Here is a 14056-nt window from a genome sequence, read left to right on the forward strand (position 1 = left end):
TATAAACCGCAATTAGCAGGCGCATACGAAACTTAATGAATTAGGAATGTGGAAACATTCAGCAGCAGACAAAACGCCATCAGCTGTTCGTTCACCTGCAGCCTAGATGCGACTGTTGCCAGATTAAAGCGGGGATTTCTCTTTCTCTATCGGTTGAAGGCTTAGGGAAATCACGCTACCACTTCAAATGCGTGTATTTTGCCACAATGTGAATTTATAACGAAGACTAATTACAACGAGCGTTCATTTCTTGTAATGAAAAAGGCATTTAGAAAGCAAAATTAGGAATACTCTCATTATCCGTTGCTTTCTCGGCCAACGCGTTTCACTCAAGTGTAGGAAGCATTTCCAAGGCCTCGTTTGATGAAGGAAATGTGGAGGAGCATTCATGAAACGCAGCGGCCCTTTGATTGGAGTAGCACGTTTCACCTTGACTTGGTCAACTCGAGGAGAGCTCTTGAGTGAAGGAGCGTTTGTGAATACAGAGTCACTCCCATTCACACTCACTCCTACTCACATTCACTCATACTCACCTATACTCACACTCATCACGTTTGAATGAGTATGAGTGAGTGTACTCGTGAATGAGATCGTCGAGCTATGAATAACGAAGGCCACCTTATTGATTTCTGAGATTATCACGTGATGACGTTCATGTCTCCAGAGTCCCATTCACCAATTTTCTCGCACAAAACATCAAATAAATATTTTATTCTGTTCACTCTCTCTAGACGGAGGACTATTGCCTTTCGATTTCGACGACATTTGCAGTCCAACAAACATGCAGACATGGGGAGAAATTTGTTTCTACATGACAGCAAATCTTCCAAAAAAATGGTGGGTGCCTTTGTAACTTCTTGATTCATGTGGCAGGTGCTACTGATAGTCGATCACATCCTAGCAAGTTTCTTGCTCCTCTTGGCGCGCATTGCCAGGACATAAGAGGTAGAGGTAGGCACGGGCCCGGGGTGGCCCGAAAGCCTGAGTGCGGCCCACCCCAGCCCTGTTCCTCAGCCGGGCTGGGACGTTCGAATAATTTTCTGGTAGACCCCTGGCGGGCTCGGGCTTGAAAGTGAGGGCATTGACTGGGTCCGCGCTTAAGACTACGGGCCGTGGCCGGGCTGAACTCAGGCCCGCTCATTTAAAGGCCAAAGTTGGGCCTTCGAGCACACGCGAACATTATGTACTGCATGGTCTATAGCGTTCTGCGCCAAACTGAAATGGAAAGTGTTAAGAGTTAGTGGAATCCGAAACTTAGAATTCAAAAATTGGAATTCGAAATAATAAAGTCCATCCTGACTCAGTATGATGCGACAGAGAATGTCCGGGATTCAAGGGGAAATCACTTCTTGGAAGACGTCAATGCGGTCATGTTGATGGAGGTCTTCGAATTTTTGAAGCCCATCGACGAGGCCAACGAAAATCTTCAGCAGGAAAAAGTAGTAACGTTGCCGCTTATATGAAATTACTATCTAATATATAGGAATCACCTTACTGCTGATTCGATAGGCTCGCCGGATGTGTGCAAGTTCTTGCCAACGAGGCTATTGTTTCTTGAAAGAAAAGGGCCCATAAGAGAGCTTCGCAATTTGGCAACGTTCTTGTGGCCGCATTTCAGCCATCTCCGAGGTCTTGATGAGAAGGAGAGCAAGCCTGTTCACGACACAGTACGTGAATTGCTGATTGGTGTACATCTGCGTTTACTAGAAGGAGAAACGAGAACAGACCAGCGGGATAAATCAACCCCCAGCGAAAGGCATACATTCTGGATGAACCCAAAGGGGCGCTCAAATGCTTTTTCAAGTAACCACGGAATGAATTCACTAGAAAAGCATATTGTCTTATGAGTTCAACGCTGCAAAAACTATAAACATACATCCAGTGCGAGTGGAGTTACAAAGATTTGTCACATTCTTCAATTGTATTCTCTTTTTTCTCGTCCCAAAGGAAGCGCGGGAAGATAAGCAGGGAGGAATGGCAGGGCCACAGAAAAACGTCACACGCGCCTCGTGGCCTGGAGCACTTTTTGTCTTTTTTTCTTTGAATGCGTCGCTTTTACGCTGTGATCTCGCGCGCGCTCGTGGACAAGTCGCGGCCTTCCGCGGCAATATCTGTAATGAACGAGTGCGCCATGTTCAAATCAGCCAATGGCTGATAGAAGGGTATTTTTTGGGCATATTCCTCGTTTTGTCGAAAGAAGAGAAAGCAATTTTCAGCTAACTTTGATAATTTATTCTGAAGAATGTGCCGGGTGCTGCGCTATATTATTTGGCCTGCGTGTTGTTGGCCGCCGTTACTACCGATAGGCAGTGTTTTCTGACCATGCTCAAGAACCAGCCGCCAAAGAACTAGACAGTAACCTTCAAGACAGTGACTCGTGTGAGCACATTGAGAACCCGCTTTATTAGTGGGAAGCCAAGTGTAGGAAATACCACGGGCTTTCTCGTTTCTGTTAAAATAATACTATTGCAATAAAGTGTTATCATTCTTAGCCACGAGCGCCAGCAGCAGATGATATTTTAGTGAAGCTGGGTACGTACTCCAAGACAAATGATCCTGCTTAAAGCTTAGAGCCTGGAGAACTTGCTGCAAAGTTTTGCTCAACAACATGTAGCATTTCGCCTTTTGCTGGCCTTTTCATTCTCCCATTTTTATGGCATAATTTTCGAGTATGGTCTTTTTACGTCCCTGGTGTTATTTTAAGCTTACTTTTATGCTTATTTCATGACGAAGAGTGAAACCTTTTTTCTGGTCTAGTATCAAGTTTGGCCTGTAGAAGCTTGATTATATAATTACATTGTTCAAGGCGATTCCGTTTCTATGACGACGTTCGAATATGAACGATTTTTATATCTTATCCGCCATTGGTGGCTGCTCATCATGCATAACGTTAAGGTTTCTTATCTTGCTGTTACAAGTTAATAATCAGGAGGCTCTAACGAAAATTGTGTAGTCAATGTATCCAATGCGAGCGTAAAAATGAGCATGAACGAGAACGTCCCGGGTCCGCTTTTTCACGTCGTAGTTGTACGCTTCTTTTCAATAATTTTTTGATATATCTTATTTTCGCTCTACTGCTATTGTATTGACTTTTCATGTGCCATATAGGCAGCTTTTCATTTGAATTCCTTGGTATTACGAGCGAAAACGAGGATATGATTTCGAGGCACGCCAAAGTGGGCACCGCATAAATTTCGAGTGCCTGGAGTTTTTTATCGTGTACCAAAAGATAAGTAAAAAGGGTTTCTTGATTTCGCCCCATGGAAGAAGAAAACGTCACAGCTTTGCCACAAAGGCGAAGCAATAAGCGCCATAGCAAGCTTTGGAAGGTCACGCGAAAAATGGCAGGCAGACGGAAACGTACCCGACGTTTCTCACGCTCGAATGATGCACGAAATCTACTCACGGGTACAGATGAACGCGAATAGGCGTCTAAGTTGTTACTTTGCAGTGTCGAAAAAGCGCACCCTTTTCGCAAACGGAGAATGTGCAACGAGTGCAGTGACCTTTGTGCACCCGGTAACTACAACAGAATCGTTCCAGTGAAAGTCCAAGGCGTACGACTGTCCACACCACGAGATAAGTGAGCACACGCATGAACTTCTCCGCGGAGCAAATCACGCTTGAGAGATGAGAGACAGCGCCGCCCCGTCGTGGAGATCTGGCGACGCTCGCTTATTGTGCCATCTCGCTGGTAATGCTCAAAACACGATAGTTCCCCCAGAAATGCCCATCGCCAGTGGCAAGTGGTAGATATGAATAGCTTGCCATTGAAGTGTTCAAAGGTAGGGCTCCTTCGTGGTTCAGTGGCTAACGCCTCGTATGCACAATTAAAAGGTCGAACGGTAGATTCCGCGTGCCGAAGTTTTTTTTTTTCTGGATTATTTCTCTTTCTTGCATTTTCATATATAGAGATACGTATACATATACGCTGAATGGTGGCGATGTCGACACCGGCGGCAAAATCTAGCCGAGGGTGTCCATATATTTCCTATCAAAATAAAAAGAAGTATGGAAGCATTACGAGACACGACGGAAGCCCACAATGTTGCCTCAACACATGATCAATACTTCATAACGTGTGGTGGGTTCTAGCACTCTCGGTGATGTTCCGTTTTTGTACCTCCTGCGTGAGTCAGCTGCGGATCCTCACAGAACAAGCGCAGTGCGATTAAAAACGTTGGAGTGCCATGTTATCGCCAATATTCGTTGCTGATGTGATCTTGCGCAAAAGTCAGGGGTTGGGCCCACACTGCTCGTTTCAAAGTTGCTTGGCTTGCCAAGGCAGGCTGTGTGACGCCTTGCTCTCTCCTTTCTATTTTCCCCTCCATGTCTCGCACCCATCTAGCTACAGCAGCCTTGGCCGCCGGAATTGCACCCACGTCCTAGGACTTAACAGCGAAACAGTTTAACCACTGAGCTACGCACCATGCTAGAGCAACATTTTGATGCACGTAGACATCAGATTTTCCGTCCGATCACCCGCTACAAAACGTAAGTCATCACTATTATTGATTATCAACAACAATCTTTAGCGGCCACGGACCGATCTTCATAATGAACACGCACGCCCTGGATAAGTTTAGTAATGGATGCCCGGGCCCGATCCAGGCCTAGGCTTGACACCATCGACCCAGACCGAGCCTAGGCTTACAACAACGGGTGCGGGCTGGGCTCGGGATTCATAAAGCTGGCCCGGGCCCGGCCCTGGCGTAAAATTCAGGCCCGTGCTGTGCTCTAAGGAGAGGTTCCATGTTCGTTGGACGTGAGATTGAGCTTCATGTCCGAAGCTTGCTCAGTTTGAATAGACCACCTGTCTACACTAATAGGAGAAAAAAATATTAATTTTTTTTCTCGTCGCAATTCATGTAGTCAGTTAACTTAAGATGTCTGTCGCTACAGTAAAGGCAATTATGAAGGCATCGAGCAACTATTCTATTTCCATTATTCTTGAGGATTAGTGGGCACATTTCTTTACGTACCCCTTATACATGCGTTCAGACAGTGACAAAAGCGCACCCTTGTTGTCGCCCCCTATGAACCCTAGAAATATATTGCGGCAGATAATAGCCGTTGTTAAGACTGGTCACCAGTCTTGATTTACTATATGAATATTAACGCCTTCTCATTAATTGCTTTCTCTTTCAATGCATGTGTGCTAAAGGAGGTTGGCGGCAACCGAGCTTTGCCAATATTTCCGCCCTGTTCAACGGCTTTTTGCCACCAGGTGGTTTAACCGGCCCGCGTACAAATTTCCTTCCTCGGAAAGTGCTGAAGATGTGGAGAGAATCAACGCCAAGAAAACTAATTGCATGGAAATGAAATCTCGGCCGTCGGATGTGCTAGCTTTTTCTTCGACTCAAACGGTGTTTCGAGTTACGAAAATAGTTGCCCGCCTTCGTCCGCAGTCCATCGTTCTCCCTCTCTTCTACAGAAAACTAATACTCTGACCTCCCTTTCTCTATATTTTTTCTGTAGAAAAAGAGTGCAAGAATAAGTGGGGAAGGTGCATTTACCACAGCATTGATATGCTCAGTGTCAAAAAAATAAGTGTTGTAGCGTGACGTCACTTATCACTGCGCACCCAGTGCGCGCATTCCTGTGCGACCGATCACGTGGTTCTGCGCCTATATATGGTGCGTCTTCTAATAAACTTATCAGTTGCTTCTTGGTATGCTGTCTGCTGCTCACGTTATTACACTGGCGACGAGGATGGGATCCGCCCCCTTGTACTAGCTCAGTACGAAGCAGTATTGCGGGCGATCGGCGGTCGACAGCCATGGACCAGAAAACAACGGCAGCCATGGCCTGGGACGGTTGAACTCGGCGGCACTACCTTCGGCAAGAGGCAACGCAGTCGTCGGGGAAAGCAACCCGATAAGTATACTGCACTTTTACTGAACAATGGCGCGACTAGGCAAGCTAGACGAGTTCGACGAGAAGGATCAGAATTTTGAATCCTATCTGGAGCGTTTTGAGCACTTCGTCACCGCAAATGACATCAGAGAGGAAAAGAAGCTGGCAGTATTCTTGAGTGTGATAGGACCACGAACGTACGAGGTGCTCAAAAGTTTGGTAGTACCCGCTGTTCCTGGGGACAAGTCCTTTGAAGAGGTCACAGTGCTGTTGAAGAAACACTATAGCCCACAGTGCTCGGTCATTGCCGAACGTTGCGAATTTAACAAGCGAGCACAAGAAGAGCAGGAAAGCGTCGAGGACTTCATAGTGGCCTTAAAACAGTTAGCAAGGAAGTGCGATTTCGGTCAGTTTCTGCAAGACGCGCTGCGAGACAGAATAGTGGCAGGCATAAGACGCGAGGAAACGCAACTCGCCCTATTTGCTGAAGAAGATTTAACCTTCGAAAAGGCGTGCAAGATAGCCCAGGACCGAGAGCAGGCTGCGCGACAGACAGCGTTACTTCATGCAGAAGGCAAGGAAGCGGCTTTTTATGCAATGGCGATAAGAGGAAAAGGAAGCGAAAAGAAATCGAAGCTTCGGAAGCTCAAGGAAGCCAAGCGAGTTTGCGAAAGATGTGGCAAGGCGCATGCGGCTAGTGTTTGCTGGTATAAGAACGTCCAGTGTCACAGCTGTTCTCAAATCGGTCATCTACAGAAGATGTGTCCAAGTAATCGCAGAGAACTCAAGACTGCAAACGTGGTGGACTGCTCTGATAGTGACTCTGAATTAGATGTGTACCATGTTATCAATACCGTGCGTTCTGGGTATGAAGTGCAGCTAAACGTAGAAGGGCAAGACCTCTGCATGCAGATTGATACGGGAGCAGCTGTAACACTAATTCCTGAGAGTGTGAGGCTGAACGCATTTCCTCATGTCAAGTGCGAGCCATCTCTAGTCACCCTAAAAACATACACTGGGGAACCTGTTCCAGTAAAAGGGCAATGCAACGCTTCCGTTACGGTGGGAAAACAGTCTTTGCGGCTACCCGCTATTATCGTCAAGGATAACGGCAAGCAGCTACCATTGCTGATGGGGCGAAGTTGGCTTGAAAGGCTCGGGCTTGACTGGAAAAGCGTGTTTGCTATAAATGTAAGCGACTCTCACAAGGTAGAGGCGGTTAAAAAGAAGTTCCCAGGGGTGTTTTCTAAGCAACCTGGAAAAGTAAAAAAACTATCAAGCAAGGATAGTTTTAAGCCAGAATTGTACGGCTATTTTTGGCAAGGCCAGAAACGTCCCATTTGCGCTTCGAGATAAAGTGGAAGGCGAGCTAGAAAGGCTAGAGAAAAGCGGTGTTATACGCCCCGTAAATCGGAGCGATTGGGCCACGCCAGTAGTTGTAATCCAAAAGAAAGATGGTTCACTGAGGCTGTGCGGGGACTACAAAGTCACCATTAATCCTGTTTTAAAGACCGACCACTACCCATTGCCTAGACCGGAAGATTTGTTCTCTGCCATAGCTGGCGGCAGAGTGTTTTGTGTGTTGGATCTTTCGGCCGCGTATCAGCAGATTCCGCTCACTGCCGAGTCCCGACCACTGCTAACTATTAATACGCACAGGGGGCTGTTCGAGTTCCAGCGCTTACCATTTGGGGTAGCCAGTGCGCCAGCCATTTTTCAGTCCTTCATGGATGAGGTGCTCAAAGGCATACCGCACGTGGGATGTTACATAGACGACGTCATTGTGTCGGGAAAAGACTTAGCCGACTGTCAAAAAACGTTGGAACTAGTCCTGCAGCGGCTGAGTGACTACAACGTGACACTGAAAGAGGAAAAGTGTCGGTTTTTTCAGAGCACTGTGACTTATCTCGGTCACACTGTGTGCGCTGAAGGTATATATCCTACAGAAGAAAAGATAAAGGCGATCACAGAAGCGCCAGAGCCCACTTGCCAAACAGAGCTAAAGGCTTATCTCGGCATGTTAACCTTTTATGCAAAGATCTTAAGTAACCTTGCCTGCGTGGCAGAGCCATTGTACCGTCTGTTGCGCAAGGGCGAAAGGTGGTCGTGGACACGGGAGTGTAGCGAAGCATTTGCTTCTACGAAACTGTTACTTGTCAAGAGTAATGTGCTCACTTTTTACGATGTGGCAAAACCAATGGCTATGACATGTGACGCTTCGTCGTATGGATTGGGGGCTGTCATTTTTCATGAGACCGCAGAGGGACACGAAAGGCCAGTGGCATTTGCTTCTAGAACACTTACAGCCGCAGAGAAAAACTATGCTCAGTGCGAACGCGAAGCATTAGCACTGATGTTTGGGTTAAGAAAATTCCACCGCTACTTGTATGGACGAGAGTTCACTCTTTATACAGATCATCGGCCATTGCTCGGAATATTAGGCCACGACAAGCCGGTGCCTGCGCTTGCTGCAGCTCGAATGCAAAGATGGGCAATTACCCTGGCAGCGTACCAGTGTAAACTAAAATACCGAAAGGGAAGAAATGTTGAAGTGGCTGACGCTCTGTCTCGGCTTCCACGGCCTATTGTAGCGGCCGATGAACCTTCCGAGTGTCTCTTGCTATTTGACAGCATGCCCCTCAAAGCGGATGACGTAGCGCGAGCCACACGACGTGATCCCACCTTGTCTCGCGTGACGCACTTCATCTTAAATGGATGGCCTTCAGAGTGCTCTGAAGCATTTAGACCATTTTATTCCCGGCGCGACGAGCTATCAGTAGAGCAAGAATGCATAACGTGGGGATCAAGGGTGATCATACCTGATAAGCTCCAGCTACAGGTCTTGCAGCTATTGCATGAGGACCACCCGGGATCTAGTCGCATGAAAGCGTTAGCAAGAAGCTTTGTGTGGTGGCCTGGCCTCGACCTTTCGGTTGAGAGCTACGTTCGACAATGTCAGGTTTGTCAGGCCGTCCAAAAAGCTGCTTCACCGGTTCCTTTGCAACCATGGAATTATCCCACAAGGCCCTGGCAACGCGTGCACGTCGATTATGCGGTAAAGGGCTCTCAGGCGTTCTTGGTTCTCGTCGACGCGTTCTCTAAATGGATCGAGGTCTCGCCTATGTCATCCACTACTGCTAACAAAACCATTGAGAAGCTACGTAGTATGTTTGCCGCGTATGGTCTGCCAGAGGTACTGGTGAGTGATAATGGACCGCAGTTCATTTCCGAAGAGTTCGCGGCCTTCTTGAGTGTAAACGGTGTAAGGCATGTCAAGACACCTCCTTATCACGCGGCTTCTAACGGAGCGGCCGAGCGTTTAGTGCAGACTACCAAACAAGCACTGTCAAAGCATGTCTTGCAGGACAAAGCTAGCCACCACAAACATTCATTTCGGGAACGCTTGGACAGCTATCTAATGAGTTACAGGACTACTCCGCACAGTACCACTCGCCAGACCCCGGCAGAATTATTCTTGAAAAGACAGCCACGGGTAAAGCTGTCATTGCTAAAACCAGATTTCGAGCTCTCCATGCGGGAGCAGCAGCAACGTACCAAAGTGCAAAAGGACATGTCTAGGGGGGTTCCGCGATGTTTTGCTGTGGGGGACGCTGTGTGGGTGAAGACTGTGCGAGGTGAAACAGTGTCGTGGGAAGATGGTGTCGTGACACAGGTTATCAGTCCCGTAACCTATCTGGTGAAAGTGTCGCAGGCGGTGCGATTTACGCATTCGGACCACATCAGAGCCCGCCACGGAAGCCAGGATTCTTCAAGTTATCCGCAGGCACAACCTGCTCCAACGGCATCCGTAGACACGACTCCACCGACGGTTCCGATGGCGTGTGGGCCAGTCGCCGGGTCGCCTCTCGTAAATCCACACGCAACCGACTCTGCGACGTCTCTCCTTCCGGCAACTGCATCGCCCACGGCCGGAGCAGCTGCCTCCGGCTCGCCGGACCAGCCCAGTGCCGACGACGCGCCACCTGCAGCCGAACTTCCAACTCTGCGTCGTAGTGCACGTGTACGACATGCCCCGAACAGATACCAGTCCAGTGACTTTCGGAAGTAATCTGAAGGGGAAGGAGTGTTGTAGCGTGACGTCACTTATCACTGCGCACCCAGTGCGCGCATTCCTGTGCGACCGATCACGTGGTTCTGCGCCTATATATGGTGCGTCTTCTAATAAACTTATCAGTTGCTTCTTGGTATGCTGTCTGCTGCTCACGTTATTACAATAAGAACTAGAAAACAAAAAAGTATGTTGAACAGATGACAGCTGCGCTTTTTTTTGTTTATTTTTTATTTATTCCTTTTATCCCGCTCTTGTTATGAAAGAAGCAATCGCGGAATTGATTTGGGGATACCGTGGCCGTGCATGAGCGTTTCGGATATACGTGCACTTTTCTTTCTTGGCGTAAAACTAAAAGAAATGCTTTACTGCGCTTCTTGTTCAGCGGTCACTTAAGCACTGAGCAGCGTGGCCGTTTTTGTGTAGTGTTTGTGTAGCTCGTGGTGATGATTACATTCATCTTGCGTTTCTTTTCTCGTTTTTGTTTCTCTGCTCCATATAGCGACGTGGTGCACCGGCACGCGGAGGTAGATTAATGATTGCCGCATGCCTTATTTCGGACGATCACCTCGTTCATATGCTCCGCTGTTACATTCCAGTCAATTTGCTTCCACCTCGCATTCGTTTTTGTCTTTATTGCGACATATGGTGGTATACTAGATCCCCAAGGCCTAGGTCAGTCCATCCTCCGTCGTTGTCGTACCAAGCCACCGGAATGCGAGATGGCGGTACTTGGAGCATTCACTAGATGGACGCACGGGGGGATGCATGGACGGACGGACAGACAGACCAGCAGATGCATGGATGGATAGATGAAATCGTTGACGCACGGACGGATGGACGCATGGATGGATGCACGGATAGTCACGCGGATGGACGGAGGCATGGACGGGCCGATGGACGCTTTGCCTCACTCATCGTCATTCACTCCGTGGAGATGCAGTGATTTTTTCTAATTGCCTTTTTCAGCAAACCTCAGTTCATCTATCTATCTTTTACGTCGGATGTCTCAACTATAGTCGGTGTATATGTATGTTTCGAATTGGAAAATGTATGTTTGAAATCGGAAAATAATTAGGGTAGCACACGTACTAAGTCACGAATGGCTGGGTGGCATCGGCGTATCTATCTATCTATCTATCTATCTATCTATCTATCTATCTATCTATCTATATTCCTTGAATGGTTGACGTCATTTTCTGCCAATCACCGCCTTTTTGGGTGCATGGTTCTTTGTGGGTGCGATGTATATTTGATATTTATCATCATCATCATCATCATCATGCTGATCGTCCTTGTGCCACCATCACTGTTTCCATGAAAATAGAGACCAGTATATTCATACAGAAACGTAGCCATATTGCAAAAAATAATTTCTGCAAAAGTAGATCTCTTGTTCACTCAGCAGCATTAGTCATTCTAAACCGTCGGTCGTGGGTCTAGCTTCACTTTACCAACTTCCGTGAGCCATTCGAACGTGTTACCTAATGATTACTAAAGATATATTTTCTAGTAAGCAGTTAAATGCGGCGGCGAATTCATCACCACGTGCCTGGCTCCAGTGACAGTATACACGACTCCATGGGAACCATGCCTTTGATCGTCCTCGGGTGCGGTGTGCGCACCGTTCCCGTGGTAACGGTGATTCTCTCGACGGAAACGCGGTAGAAGCGCTTTCCTGACGCGGACAAGCAAAGAACAAATAAGAAACTGCAGCGAGCATCTGGCATATAGAGTTGCGTCTGCCGTCGGGGAAGAGTAGCATTTCTAAGAGATATATCCGCTAATATTTCCTTTTGTTGTTAGCAAGCCGCGGTGCACTGTGGGCTTCTCGCTGCGCCAGGCAGGATCATATTATTTTTGGTTGGCGTGTGAATTTCCTTTCAGTCTGGTACCTTTCCGTCACAATAGAAAACATGGATGGCGGTCATGGCGTCTTTAGGCTACAACCATCGTCTGCTACAGTAGCGGCGTCGCACCGTTACGGGAACAGTGCAGCATCCGCCTTCTGAGTTCTAATCTCCCGTTCTTATGCAGCACTGTTGCACTCCGTAGGGTTATTACCGTACTTGAGTGGCAATTTCTGGATTTTTTGGGGTGGTAAACGTAGTAAGGCGCTAATGTGATTTTCTTAGAAAACGTAGGGTAGTTTCAACATTTTGCTCATCGCCGATCACGTAAAAATATACACGATGTGCGTAACATTTTTGAGTGTTGCTGTTTTAAGAGATCAAGAGTTTTCATTGAATAAAATTGGTACTGCCTACATTCACGCCACAAGCATAAGGCTCAGACAAAAAATAATATGGCATTCTACCCTGTGCTATCATTGTTTTTTATGCATGTTTTTTTTCACCATTGCATCTCACTGGTTCGTTTGGCTTTTTGATGACAGTTGGTTTCACTTATTAAGGCAAAAACCTCAGTTGTCTTATCAAGCACGAAAGGTCACCATCGGTGTCAACGCAAGTAATGCAAAAATCCTCATGATATAGAGAGCTTGTGATGTTATCGTGACGTCACAAGTCTCGAAAGTATGAGACACTACGATGAAATCTTAGTAACATGACTGGGATATCACAATGAAGTGCTAAATGACGAAGTCATCACATGAACTCGTCCCACCGGAGCGGAACACGGAGGCACTTGAGGTGCAGAAAGTATAGCAGGTTAATGAAGCTTTATATCTCCAAGCGGTGAAGCACAAGGTGGAGCAAATTTGGAGAGCACTCTCAAATTATGACAGATAGATTGCCACTATGCTTCAAGAGGAAGGTATATAACAACTGTCTCTTGCTGGTACTTAGCTACAGAGCAGAAACCTGGAGACTTACAAAGAGGGTCCAGCTTAAGTTGAGGACGACGCAGCGAGCAATGGAAAAAACAAGGATAGGTGTAACCTTAAGAGACAGGAAGAGAGCAGAGTGGGTTAGAGAACAAGCGGGGGTTAAGGATATCATAGCTGAAATCAAGAAGAGGAAATGGACAATGGCCGGGCATGTAGCGCGTAGACAGGATAACTGCTGCACATGAAGAGTAACTGACTGGACTCCCAGAGAAGGCAAGCAGGTTAGGGGGAGACAGAAGGTTAGGTGGGCAGATGAGATTAAGAAGTTTGCGGGTGTGAATTGGCAGCAGCAAGCACAGGACCGGGTTCACTGGCGGAACAAGGGAAAGGCCTTTGTCCTGCAATGGATGTAGTCAGGCTGATTATGATGATATAGATGATGATGATGATGATGGTGATGATGATGATGATAACATCTTGAAACCATTACATGAGTACGAGAGATGATATACCCAAAAATTCAGACCAGCTGTAGTTCTTTAACTTGTAACTAAAACTACTTACCAGAGTCTCAAGCATTTGGGCTCTATTGATGTGTGGCTGGGATTCGATCCCACGACTTTCGGGACAGCAGCCAAGTACCGTAACCAACAGACCACCCAGTTGGGTTATGCGAAGAATTCGGTGACGGCGCAGCGAAACGGTTCTATCTATCTATCTATCTATCTATCTATCTATCTATCTATCTATCTATCTATCAAATCGCTACGCTAGACTCATATTCAGCCTTGCCTGGATGCTCATTTATACGCACGGCTACTCGCACGTATTGCGAAGCATCAAAGGCGTGAATTACGTAAGGGGATGCCTTGGTCTCCCCACGCAAACTCTTCCGGGAAAGCTTTTGATGAATATACGTTATGTGATCTTCTGTTTGAAAAAAAAATGTCCTCATTTGTTTGCAACCACTTGTAACTTGTATTCCAAGGTACTATAGCAAAAGGCGCCAAGAGCACCGATAACGAGAGATATTGGTGTTAAAGGGCCTTGACACGATGGTCAAACCAGTTAAGTTTTGGCTAACAGACTCATGAGTCGACTTACTCAGTTTTACTCGGTTTTAAATCGAGCCGTGAGTCTGAGCCTGCGTGAATCTGGGGAGTAGTATATTGGTGAGTCATAGTCCAAACAAGTCCCCAGTGCAAAACATATTTCATAAGTGGGTCTGAGTGAGCTTCACAATTTTTGCTCACCTATGCGCTAGGCTTCCCTATCACCCACTTTCTCACGTGAGCATCGCTCTCGCAGCTGGGTCTGAAAGCGCGGACGATGGATCCTCGGCG

General features: G+C 47.0%; 1 protein-coding gene across 1 annotated transcript; it reads left to right on the top strand.

Annotated features, from left to right (window-relative positions):
- The first annotated feature begins 5598 nt into the window (after positions 1-5598).
- On the top strand, positions 5599-10064 carry LOC142776231 (uncharacterized). The gene has a single exon (XM_075879514.1). It carries the CDS (start codon positions 5905-5907, stop codon positions 7210-7212), a length of 1308 nt encoding a protein of 435 aa, XP_075735629.1. The 5' UTR covers positions 5599-5904; the 3' UTR covers positions 7213-10064.
- Positions 10065-14056: the final 3992 nt, after the last annotated feature.

This window comes from Rhipicephalus microplus, chromosome X, assembly GCF_043290135.1.
Source record: "Rhipicephalus microplus isolate Deutch F79 chromosome X, USDA_Rmic, whole genome shotgun sequence".
Lineage (NCBI taxonomy): Eukaryota > Metazoa > Arthropoda > Arachnida > Ixodida > Ixodidae > Rhipicephalus > Rhipicephalus microplus.